General features: G+C 37.9%; 3 protein-coding genes across 3 annotated transcripts; 1 reads left to right on the top strand and 2 right to left on the bottom strand.

The window, feature by feature from the left end:
- Nucleotides 1–962: 962 nt before the first annotated feature.
- On the bottom strand, nt 963–4365 carry psmb9a (proteasome 20S subunit beta 9a). The gene is made up of 7 exons (XM_087787145.1): nt 4347–4365; nt 4103–4244; nt 3381–3448; nt 3185–3316; nt 1963–2092; nt 1229–1370; nt 963–1159 (listed from the first exon to the last, which is right to left on the bottom strand). Exons 2-7 carry the CDS (start codon nt 4124–4126, stop codon nt 1032–1034), a joined length of 624 nt encoding a protein of 207 aa, XP_087643271.1. The 5' UTR covers nt 4127–4244; nt 4347–4365; the 3' UTR covers nt 963–1031.
- Nucleotides 4366–6297: 1932 nt separating this feature from the next.
- psmb12 (proteasome 20S subunit beta 12) lies at nt 6298–9415 on the bottom strand. The gene is made up of 6 exons (XM_087787144.1): nt 9281–9415; nt 8124–8194; nt 7915–8046; nt 6781–6910; nt 6568–6712; nt 6298–6491 (listed from the first exon to the last, which is right to left on the bottom strand). The coding sequence occupies exons 1-6, from the start codon at nt 9314–9316 to the stop codon at nt 6364–6366; spliced, it is 642 nt and encodes a 213-aa protein (XP_087643270.1). The 5' UTR covers nt 9317–9415; the 3' UTR covers nt 6298–6363.
- On the top strand, nt 9335–12900 carry LOC148083911 (proteasome subunit beta type-7-like). The gene is made up of 8 exons (XM_087787142.1): nt 9335–9474; nt 10516–10594; nt 10871–10968; nt 11704–11844; nt 11910–12025; nt 12144–12202; nt 12264–12415; nt 12742–12900. Exons 1-8 carry the CDS (start codon nt 9413–9415, stop codon nt 12851–12853), a joined length of 819 nt encoding a protein of 272 aa, XP_087643268.1. The 5' UTR covers nt 9335–9412; the 3' UTR covers nt 12854–12900.
- Nucleotides 12901–13111: the final 211 nt, after the last annotated feature.

Here is a 13111-nt window from a genome sequence, read left to right as displayed (position 1 = left end):
AGACAGTGATAGCATTTTATATCTATAATAATATTTTAATATAGTCGTATAAGAAAATGCATAGTTTGTTCTAAACTTGCCTTTTTCCTCTGTGTTATCTTGATCTTTTCATTATATATTTTTTTAATATTTATTTTTCAATTGTTTAAGCGCATTGTGAACCTGGTCTAAAAAAAGCACTCTGTAAATATGAATTACTTACTTACTTACTTTTGTGGATATTACTCCACCAATGTTGTGTTGAGTAAGAGTTGTTTTTTATTATTCAACCTAAAGAGAAACTTGTGTAAAAACCCAACTTTCCTGACTCATTCACATATTTCAAATGTTGAAGTCTTCCTCTCCAAGATGCAGTAAGTTTCTCATCATGACCATGTTTTGAACTTATAACTTTATAAAGTAGTCAGTCCCCCGTCTGAAATCTTGGCGAACGAGAGGTTACGAGATCGGAGTCCATTATTACATAATAATCGCTTCACTCCTTCTCCAGCCAGTTGTAACCACGCCCCCTTTGTTTATACAACGGATTCTGGGGTTAATGACACACAGAGACAATCTGATGCTTGACCAATCACAGCAGAGTGGGTGTGGTTATGCTAAACAATAATTAATCTCTAGAAAAGTGTTTCCAGTAGGCGGGGCTTAAGCATTTTCAAATGTAAATATTTCAATGCAAAGATAGTTTTGTACAAACAGACACATACTGACGATACAATAGAGACCAACATCTATTTAAGACACACTTGAAACAATAAATTAGTTTAACTTTACAAATCACCAATAATGTTTACAAAAAAACCCAAACGATTTAATTCAAAAGAGGAACTTAAAAAAAAAATCAAAACTTTATTAAATTGAATAATTAAAATGTCCTACACAATAGAAACCCGGCACAATTTGCGACATTCCTGCATTCCTCGACAACAAAGCATCAACAGAGCAGCAGCAAACAAGAAATCACATTTTTTTTGTTTCAAATTGAACCTTTATTCCTATGTGAGCAAAAGCTGTATATTTTCACATTATGTTTATTACTGATTGTTGAACGTTGGAAGATCATTTCCCAGGATGACCTTTTCTTCCGTGCTGTGTTCATCGATGGTGACAAGATAGGCCACGCCCCCACTGGAGCCATCGCGGTTCATCGCCAAAGCCAGAGCTGCGAGGAAGACAGACTGCTGTCACCGTGAAAACAACTTGGGTGTGTTCGTCATGGGGCTGAACTCACTGTTGATGACAAACTGCTGGCAGTCTTCTTTACTCATGCCGCGGCGATACTCCGCGTCCACGAATCCATACACATAGAAGCTGCCAGAGCCACCGATCGCAAACGGCTGTCTGCTCAAAAGGCCATTCAGAGTCGCATACACCTGAAATCAGGAAATAAACATGTGATCGATTTCAAATGACAATTTTAGTGAGAGTCAATCTCAAAGATGATCAGAAAATGAATAGCAGCACTATGGGTGGGGCTGATGTTTGCTCTTTATCTATCTGGGACACGTTTCTGAGGGAAGAAGAAATATTGAGCAAAATTTCCAAGGCATGAAGAAATAACATACAGACAAGAAAAAAAAAGGCTTTGGATGAAGAAATAGGAGTCACAAATAAATAATAGTCCAACATAGCAAATGATGAACTACAGGATTGTTAGTTAACACTCACTTGCATTACATGTTTCAACTAATATTACGGTCTCACAACACTGCAGCAGGTGAGTGGTGGAGGGACGAACGAGGTCCAACCAATAGGAATAGAACAGTGTTTTGAAAATGTGTTTCAGTGGTCGATTGCCTTCACCTATGAGGTGTGTGTGTGTGTGCAAAACAATTGCATTGTGTCAGAAGACGACAAAAGAAGCGTCATATTCTAAGCGTCTAAAACCCATTACTCTGTGAGCCAGAGGCTGATTGCTGAGCATTGCAGAAACAAAAAAAAAAAATTTTTAAAAACATGTCTGACCTGTCCTCCGTCCCGTCTGTCCCAGCCGGCCACGATGAGGTGCGCCGACAGCTCCTCCTTATACTGGTAGGATATGTTTCGGACCAGGGAGGCCGCTGATCTCACCTGTGGTTCCTTGTCGATCTCAATACTGACGGGACAAGAGGCTTCATTGTCAAAATCATGATCACATTTTGTTAATACGCTTCCTTTAAAGTGATAATTCACCCAAAAATTCAAAAAAGCACCTTCATAGTAGACAGTAGACGGGAAGTGCTCACAATATTTACCTAGAGTACTTCCTGCCTGTGTATGATGCTGGCCTATAGCAGCTAGCCTAGCAGCGATAGCTAAAAACAGGCTTAAAATATAGACTTGTCTAACTTTATCCGTAACAATTTCTCATGTTGAGGCTTCAATACAAGCGGGACGTTACAGACGAGCAGTATGGAGGTGTTTGGATGTTTTTAAGTGAGTGTTTTTTTACGAAGATGAAGACGAAGGCGAAGACAACTTAGCATCGATTGCTAAATTAAAATGGATATCATAATTTGTCTATAACTCGTTAGTCGACATAAGGGTGAGTAGAATATTAGTTAATTTGGAATTTGGGGGGATGTATCACTTTTCTTTTTTTTTACTGCTTTTAATTTCAATTTAATCTGTGACTTTACTGTTTATTTTCATCTGGTAAATTGTATAACACATATTTTTTGACTTGCTAACTTAACCATAGTGTTAGCTCAGGGTCAAGGTGACCCGAAGTCCCGAAAAGCAAAATGTGTCATCTCTAGTTCAAGATAAAGAGATATCTCAAACACATTCTTTTTCGGGCCTTTGGGTCACCTTGACCCAGAGATTACACAAGGGTTAAAGCCCTTAACAGACGCTGTTTTTCTTTTTTTTTTAATGATTTAGACAAAGTTTTTTGTTTTATATCAATCTTCTAATCCGTCACAATCATTTATTTAAAAGTTATTTAGAGTTGTCTAATTTTTCTAATGTTTTTGTAGCAGTGCGATTTTTTTAACTGGTCAGCGGCGTTGAGGATGACTAGGCGAGATGGTGTAGAGTGCGTCAAGAACTTGAAGGTTCAAAGTTATCAATTTTACATTACATTTTAATTTTTTGTTGACCTGAAAGAGCATGGTCCAGACAAAGAAGAACTTTTATATATAAATATATATAAATTCATTCTTTATAGATCAATAGTGAATTTGATTTGTACAGAATAAAAAATAACCTGTGAACGTCCAGCTGGTAGTTGACCACCTCAGCAATGGTCTGGGCGTCCGCCGCAGAGCCGGACAGGGCACAGTAGATCTTATCATGAAGCGGCGACAGCTTGTTCATCACTCTGTTCACCACAGTCTCTCTGACGAAGAGATGGAATGAAACACATCAGTGCTGTGGTGATGATGTGATGGTTGATGACTTACCCTGCGGACACTCTGGAATCCGACCCCAGCACAACCCCTCCATCATATTCAATGGCGATGATGGTGGTCTAAACAAAATTGAGTCTGTTTATATCGTCGACAGTTGTCAATGGAAAACATCACGATTAACCCGACTCTCTCATTATGAGCCGAGGCAACTGTGAGGGACTCAGAGAGAGGTTACTAAACCAAACCAAGACGATAAGTCATGATCCAAGACAATATGGACGACAATAAAAACGATAAAACATGAAACTGTTGCAAAATGAATCATCTCCATAACGTACTGCAACATTTGGAACCATAAAAAGACCCAAAGCTTTTACATTGAGCTCCAACATCAAGCAGACCTTACCCTTCCCCTGATAACAAAATGTTAAAAGATATTAAGTAAATTGAAAAATAATAATCCTTCAGGTGGAAAAGATGAGATAAACATGGTCGGTTTGATTTTCCTTTTTAAAATAATTCAACTATTCTCTTGTCTCGATGTATGTATTTGGAATAACGTAAAGATAGATGTTTATTTTTTAACATGTCAGTTTTGATTAACACTAAAGTCAATTTGTTTTATTTTTTGCATTGAGCTGCAGTTTAATCTATTTTTACGGTCGGTAATCGTGGCCAATATAGACGACATGAACTTTCTCGTGGTTATTTCAACTCCTGGACGTTTTTTTTTAACAGAACGATCACGCAAGACTTTTTTTTGTAATACTCACTCCGGTCTTCAGCGCCTCCGTCATGTCTTCTGCTTTGGAAATGTCGGGAAATGGACTTAATATGTGTTAAAATCCGACTTGATCGATTATAATTTAACAAGTTACCACCCCTGGGACGAGACAGCAGCCATGTTTTAGCGAACTTAAACGAAAGTGAAAGTGAATTTGTGGCGTCTTTTAAACAGAAAAAAAACACATTGTTCCGAATCATTTCATCATAAAATAAAAGCCATTTTAACTGTACCTTTTCGTTTCCCTAGTGAAGACTGTAAATGTGGACCTCTGACTCCATCTATGCGGACCGCTGCCCATGACGTCATAAATAATACTATAAAACGAATGGCTTTCTAACAATTGTATCTCCTTTTCCCATCCCTTTTAATTGTAGTTTGGGTATTGGTGTTATATTTTCCGTAGTGCTTTTAAATATTATTATTTTTTTAATTAGTTATGTATATTAAATGGAAATAAAAAGCCCCCCACCACCCCTATAAGGGAATACGCGGTAGAACATGTTTGTATAAAAAAAGAATGACATATAACACAGTTAATTTCATGGAATAATAGGCTTGCATTATATATTTTATTTTAAATGGTAAATTATACGGAATATTCAACGTTGGGTTTTTTTGGAATCTTTAAATATAATGAATTAAATAATATACAATGCAATTATGACTAAAGCTTATTTTAGAATTGTATTTTATTATTTTTTATTATTTATTCAGTTCTTGATTTGTCTCATCCTTCTTTTAGCTGGACCGCCACGTATAACAGTCAAAGTATATAAGTAAGTAAGTAAGTAAGTAATATTTATTTGTATAGCACTTTTCTAGACCAGGGTCACAAAGCGATTAACAATCAAAACAATACTCAATAAAGTATATACTTTAAAGATCAAGATAAAACTGATAACACAACAAGAGTTCCAGAAAATCAAGGAAAAGCTTGAACAAATAAAAACGTCTTAAAATGTTTCTTAAAGGAGTCAGTAGTAGTAGGTGTTATTGGGAACAGGGCAATGTTTATTGATGATAAAAAGTTCTGTTGATATTTAAAACGCATAATATAAATGTGAGTTACTTGTTACAGCAAACTATTTTTGCATTGCAATATTAAAAAGTTCACATTCTTAACCTCCTTTTATGTATCATAGTTCTTCTGGATATTTTACGTGCTGACAGAAAGTGTCTGTGGTCAGTTCAAGGGTCACAGTTACTACTTAAACCCTGGTACCTATCAATAATAAACTCCACCAAACTGAGAAGAAAGTAAATACAGGTGGATAATGGGAGCTACAATTCTGGAAATATCAGTTATTTTCAATATAAATAGTTTAACTTTCATCAGAACTGGACTTTCATTGGAGTCTTCTGTCCCCCCCTTGTGCACCCTTACACTTAAGCGTCTTAACAATAACCAGTTTAATCTTTAATTTCGTATCAATTCACTTTCACCAACCAAAGTTACCTGTCAGGTGGACTCTGCTCAAAGGCCACTCATAAATGACACATACATGATTGCTGTTGTCCCTTCACCAGATTTCAGTTGAGGAATAATGATAACAGATTAAAGAAACATGTTTTTGCGTTGATCGTAATAGTGACAACCACAAAAGCACATCTCATACCTCATACCACTTGATAGAAAGACAGCAGACAGTCAAATAATAAAAGTTCTTCCACGACTCGAGAATAGTCACAGCAAAAGTAAGTAGGTTTAAACCTCAATGAATCTGTGAAACTATCATAACCTCTAATGGATGTTGAATTTTTTTTTTTTCACCAGAGTCACCTGAACATTGATTTATTTCAGTTATTTGATTATATTGTTTTTAATAAACCTTTCTGGTTACAGCTAGTTTAGAGATACCACTCCCTGGCAGAGGTTATAAAAAACATTATATAAGACATTGTTTTCTGTTCTAAATGTTGACCCTGAATTTTCTGTGTTGTCCCCACACTATAAGAACAATTTGCTCATCATGCTGTTATATTCTTTAAGTTATTTAAAAACAGTCAGGAAACATTAGGTTAATAAATGTTTTGTAGTAGATGTTTTAAGTATGTCACCAGAAAAGCAACATGTAGACAAGATTTTTAATTTTTGCCGTTAAACCTGTTTAACTGGATTGGTTATTGTGTCTCATTGTGTCTTAAAATAAAAGTTGCCTCTTAAAACTGCAACGACACACACATAGATAAACTGGTTTATTTAATCACCTAAAAAGATCATTCAAAGTATTTCTTCCTTCTGGTGAGTCACTCGTCATTGAACTTTGGCAGCTTGTTGCCAGGGATGACCAGGTGCTCCACCCCTTGTTCCGAGATGACTGCCAGGTGAGCCACACCTCCACTCACGTTATCTCGACCCATGGCGAGAGCAAGAGCTGCCAGGAGGAAGTAAATGAGAAAAATAAGGTTGTAATTTCAACGCCGCGTTCTTGTCTCGACAGGAAATGTTACCATTGGTGCAAAACTGCAGACACTCGTCCCTGCTCATGTCGGGTTTGTATTTGGCGTCGACGTAGCCGTATATGTAGGTGCTGCCTGATCCTGCCACCAGCACTGTCTGCCTGATCAACATCCCTCCTATAGCCACAGCATACACCTGCCACAGCATGAGGGCGATAGAGTTTAGAAAAAAACATCCTTGAATGAATCTGCGTCTGCGTCCACCTGTGCTCCTTCTTTACTGTCCCATCCAGCCGTGATGAAACCAGCCTGCAGCTCCTCCTTGTTGTTGTAGCACAGCTCCTTCATCACCGTCGCAGCTGCGATCACCAACGGAGGGCGCTCCATCTGGACGCTGAAGTCAGGACAATGACAAAACGTATAGGAAGAGAATGGATTATGTTCACTTAGTGAGCTATTTAGCCTTTTAGGCTTAGTTCAGGCACATTAAGAGAAGGTCAAGTAGTAGTTAGACACACAGGTTTGTGCTGGTAGGTCTGAAGAAAAAGAAAAACATGAAAATGACTTAACTAGAAATGAAAAATTATGATATAAAAGTAAATCTCAAACAAAAAATCAGAAGAAAGGGGGGATGAGAAGAGAGTAAATAGAGTTGGATAATGGACTTTCAGATGGCAAAGGAGCTACAATTCTGGAAATATCTGTTATATTCAATATAGATGGTTTAACTTTTATCAAAACTGGACATTCATTGGGGTCTTCTATCCCCCCTGGTGCACCCTTACACTTGACCCGACCAAGTTGACCTTCCCTCTAAAATATTCTTTAACACTTATTTTATCTCAGGGACAAAGTGACCCGAAGGCCTGAAAACAAATGTCTTTATGGCATCCCTTGTGTTGTCTCTGGGTCAAGGTGAGTGACCTCCCTGGTCTCCAGAAATGCATATGCAGTTGAGATCACTTATCTTGACCCAGAAAAAACACAAGGGATAACATAAACAGATTTGTTTACGGTCAACTTGACCCTCAGATAACACAAGGGTTAAGGGGTCAGTATAGTCTACATGTGTGGACGGTGCTGTAGTCGCCTAGTTAGCGTAATCGCCTCACAGCAAGAAGGCTGTAGGTTCGCTTCCAGGTCCGGAGGAAGGCAACTTGTCATATTTCTGTGTGGAGTTTGTATGTTCTCCCTGTGTTGCATGGGTTTACTCCGGGCACTCCGGTTTCCTCCCACAGTCCAAGAAGATACAGAGGTTGATTGGGAACTTGGGTAAATATAGGATAATATAGACATAAGTGTGTGTCTTTGTGTGCCCTGCGACAGACTGGCCTCCTGTTCAGGGTGTCCTCCCCCTTTTTATATCATGAAAGATAGAATTGATCAACGTGATCCTACCTGTGGAACGAAAGCTGGAACTTTGCGGCCTTGGTGACCGCCTGGGCGTCGGCCAGCGAGCCGGACATGCAGCAAAAGATCCGGTCGTGAACTTGAACAACCTTGTTTATGGTCTTCGCTGACACATATTCTCTGAGAGGAAAAATACATTTTGACTTTCGGGGTAAATTCAGAGTCTTTGATTGATTGATGGTGTCAGTAGGACTCACCCTCCAATGGAGGCTCTGGAATCTGAACCAATCACAACCCCTCCATCAAAAATGGCCGCCAAGATGGTGGTCTAAAGACAAAAAAAAAACATTTTTTATTACAAAAAAAGAGTAACGTTAGCTTTATTTACTTCTTTTTACCTTTTGCACCATGTTGTCTGACAATTAATTAAGATGTTGTTGTTTTTACTATTATTATTATTCACCAGCAGCTTAAAATGTTAAATTACAACATACATAAAACAAATGTAATAATAAAAAGATGGTTTACAGTTAAACTTCAGAATCAGGAGTCACGTTTTGATCCAAGTGAACAATATTTGCTAGAGGTAGATACTTATGTGAAGTAAATGTTTAGTTTCTCTGAGAACAGAATATAATTTTACTATTTTACCCTACCTCTATTTCCCTGCTTTACTATCTTTGCACTTCTTTTTTTTTTTAACAAAGAATAAAGACCACAATAGGCAGACAAAAGCTGAATGTTTTTTGTCACAATATTGACAATGAACCATTGCTGCACTTTTGTATTTGTAAAGATAATGATCCTAGTACAAATGTTTTTTTGTAAATAAAAAAAAAATTGATTTACTTAAATAAAACCCAAATTCTAGATAGGAGCTTAAAACCAAAACCATCTTTACGAACATTTTATTTAAATATATTTTTTAAGAGTTTATGAACACATTGCACTGTTGCATTGTGGGAGTTAACCTGTAGGTGTAACAAACTAGCTCATTTTATTTAGTTGTTTTTTTTGTTAGTGTATTTATTTTTCTACATCAATGCAGCTATTGATAATAACTAAAGAAAGTGTATGTATTGAATATTAGTATCCTATAACTACATTATAATAGCGTGAATCGTTATTTAAATTATAAATACTATGGTCACATTTCTTCCAAATGTTCATTCATTCATTCCGACAAAATATTAGTCACAGTGTGTACAGACAACACGTGCTGAAAAGGGAAACGATGCAAACGATGAAAACTGATATTATATGAAGTCAAAAATTGCTGTTTCTGCTATAAGACGAGAACTCGTTCCGAATTTGTTTAGCTGTTGAAAACATCATCATTTACGCTTCTGAGTATCAAAGCACACATGAAAACTCAGCTCGGATGAAGATTAACATTCATCTGACACTCGCTCACCCCAGTGCTCACTGCTCGTCCTTGCGATTCCTCCATTTTCAGACCAAAACCGAAAGGGATTTTGGAGGAGTGACGCCAAACACGCACGCCAGGCACACCGGAACCGGGTCGGAACCTGTGTTTTGATCCGCGATGGCGCTATCGAATGTCCTGCAAACCTCGGCCGCTGGGTTCAGCTTTGAAAACGCTTCCAGGTAAGTGTTGTTTTTTGTTTAATGGACAAGCGAACACGTCGCTCAAATAAGCAAAAGTGAAAGTAACAAAACAGTTGCGAACGTTGTTTTTAACTTCTTACTCATCGTCAGCTTTATTCCCTCTCACAGTTTAAATAAAACAATAACTAGATGTTCATGTTATAAATCATATTTTACCAGCTCCTTTCTTCATTCTTGTACTCCGTTTGATATTTTGTATATAATGTGTGTACTGTAAAGAAGGGCCGGGTCTAGACAGGCATGCATGAGGGGGCAGCCACAAATCTTGAGGGGGCACTGTGCTGTTACTTACTTACTTACATGTAAGTTTGAGGGGGCACGACATTTATTTGAGGGGGCCAGGCCCCCCTCTTGCCCCTGCCTAGACCCGGCCCTGCCAGGCCCCCTCTTGCCCCTGCCTAGACCCGGCCCTGCTGTAAAGACTGATTCATATACTCGATAAAAACTAGATTTATGTTGCTTTGAGCTTTGTTATCTGATCAAGACTGAGCACATGTGTCAAAATCCCTGCCAAAGTAACTTTATGTGGCCTGCAGTCATTTTGTCTCAAAGTACATTCATGTTAATGTTGATATGGTTTCCTATAAAGTTTAAGTTGTTTAAGATAAGGTTATATAAGATAAGATGATGGGTGCCGACAATAAGAGTAAAACTCATTTTCAAATAAAGGCGTTTGTTCGCTGAAGAACAACAAACACAATTAGGATGAATTGAGGTTAAAAGAATGAAAAAATATATCAAAATCAGACTCCTACTTCCTGTTTGGTAAATATACATTTTGTTCTGCCTGAGACGTGGAGCGCTAAAAGATTTTGAGTTTGGAGATCTGGAGAAGAGCTTTGGATCTTCTTGTAGAAATCAGCTGACGAAGGTATATTGGTTTCTCAGAATGATCATTTAAGTACTATTATATATTTCCTAGATATCTGAGTTGTGGATATTTCTGCACCTATGTTTCCCTTGATGAACGACGATGAACAATCAATTGTAATGATTTAAATGAGTGATTTCTTCACATAGAAATGCTGTGTTTGAAGATGTTCTTCAAGGACCAAAACCTTTGAAAACTGGAACCACCATCGCCGGACTTGTTTTTAAGGTAAGTTCAAGTTGATCAAAACAAGGTCATCTTACAAGCAGACCATATATAGTCGTCATGGTCAATGCCATTGATTGTTGTTGAGCCAAACATTTGAGGATATTTCTATTCAAAAGGGAGTAAAGTTATCTATATTTTCATGACCTCCATTTAATTCAGGTATTTGTTGTCCCTAATGCAGCTTTTTGTTTTATTGTACTCAAAAACGAACCTCTAATGTACAGGACAAGCTTTGAATAAAATAAATTCACTGTGTACTTCTTCTGTGTGGACCAGGATGGAGTCGTGTTGGGCGCTGACACCAGAGCGACCTCCAGCGAGGTTGTGGCTGACAAGGCGTGTGCCAAGATTCACTACATTTCCCCCAATATATTGTAAGTTTCATGAACTTTACATTTAAGCATTACACATAATATTGTGGGGTGTGACCACAAAATACTTTCAAAGCAGATTTTTAAACTCAAGTCTATCAACGTCTGGCCTGGGTGCCATATGTGACCCTTGAGTAGAGTTCCTGTCCATGTTATGAACTGTATTATTAAACCAGAGAATTAATTAAAAATAAATTCAAATAGCAATAAGTTATCAAGTAAAATAAAGACACAACAAAGTTAACTCCTGAATGTGATAACGGCTCACGTTTGCAAATAAATGGCAAAAAGTACCATTTTGTTGAATTATTTGGTCACAGAAAGATTTGTTGTCGTATAATGAACTTCATTGTGACAAAGTATCTTTTAGGATAAGTTCATTTCCCCTCACGTGATAGTAGCAGACATGACTGGTAAACAATTAATCTACTTTAGATATTTTACAAAAGTTTTTTTATTTTTTATAAACGCAATAAATGTGTTCTAATTCATTGTGACAACATGTTAGACAGGCTTACACTTATCTTCAAAGGTTTCAGAGGAGAGCAATAGAAAAGCACATTTAGTCAGTAACCAGTTGAATCTAAAACATCCATAGCTTCAGCCGTTCATGAAAGCAGATAAAATTAAAACGGCTTCTTTAGCCGTATAGACATTCAATCATTTTACTTGATAAAGTTGAGCATTGAACAAGAGAGAGACACACAGTGGACTGAAACACATTCTCTCTGTCCACAGTTGTTGTGGCGCAGGAACGGCGGCCGACACGGAGAAAACCACGGAGATTCTCTCCTCCAATCTGGCCATCTTCTCCCTGAACAGCGGGAGGAAGCCACGTGTGGTCATGGCCGTCAACATTCTGCAGGACATGTTGTACAGGTAGTTTACCCCAACCTCACTCGAATGACAAACTTTAGATGCTGATCCTGTTTGACATGGTGAAGGTATCGAGGACACATTGGCGCCAGTCTCATCCTCGGAGGAGTGGACTGTACTGGGAATCATCTCTTCACCGTCGGACCGTACGGAAGCGTCACTACAGACCGTTATCTCGCGATGGGTAGGTCGCTCTCAAAACTGAGTTGTCATCTGTGTACTAACAATGGGAATGAAGTGATCTTATGTGAAGACATGTCAGTTAATAACAGCTTTATTTTTGTGAACTTGACAATGCGAAGGCTCTGGAGATCTAGCAGCTCTGGGGATCCTAGAGGACGGCTTCAAACCCGACCTTGAGGTTGGTTTTATTTTCCTGACTGTGTTTCAAATGTGGAACCATCCTCCTTGTTCTCCTCCAGTTGGAGGAAGCTAAGGAGCTGGTACGTGACGCCATCCTGGCAGGAATCATGAGTGACCTCGGCTCTGGAAATAACATCGATATCTGCGTCATCACCAAAAAAGGAATCGACTATATTCGGCCGTACAGAGAGTCAGAATACGATGTCAGCAGGTGAGTAAAAAAAAAAGCAACAGACTATTGGAAGTAAGTCGATTTATATAATCAGATTAAGATAATTTATCTTACTTAATAATAATAATATATTTTTTAAAGACCTTTCAGAATTACATGGTAATTTGGAGATATTTGAAACAGGGATGGATATTGAGGGACATGAGGAAAGAATGTGGGAATTACATGCAACAGTAGAGACAGAAATGTCTTAACTGGATTATCCAACACTATTTCCTCTTGTGGACATCTATGGCAAAGAAAAGAAGAAGTCAACTACACACTGGGAGTCCACTGTCATTGTGACTACTTGTTTTATTTTTCAGGGAGATCAAATACAAGTATCCACCTGGCACGACTGCTGTTCTGAAAGAAAAGGTTGTTCCCCTGCAGCTGGAGCTCGTGGAGGAGAGTGTGCAGCAAATGGACACAGCCTGAGGAAAACTTGAAAATAATAAACATGTTTAACAGAAGTCTGAAACTGAGCTCCGTGCTGTTCTGTCATTTCTCACTTTTTTTGTCAGTTAAAATAAAGTTTGTCTCAATAAGATAGATGTCCATCACATCAATCAACCATCACACCAGTGTTAAAATGATTTAAAAAGTACCTTTAACTCAATCACACCTGAATAAAAAATAACAGTTCAGATTTCAGATTTAATGAGGTTTTTATTTGTTGTATATAATCTTTATAAA

The sequence above is a fragment of the Callionymus lyra genome, chromosome 3, assembly GCF_982586985.1.
Source record: "Callionymus lyra chromosome 3, fCalLyr1.hap1.1, whole genome shotgun sequence".
Taxonomy (NCBI): Eukaryota; Metazoa; Chordata; class Actinopteri; order Syngnathiformes; family Callionymidae; genus Callionymus; species Callionymus lyra.
Note: the sequence above shows the minus strand (reverse complement) of the source record. Positions and strands in the feature narration are given on the sequence as shown.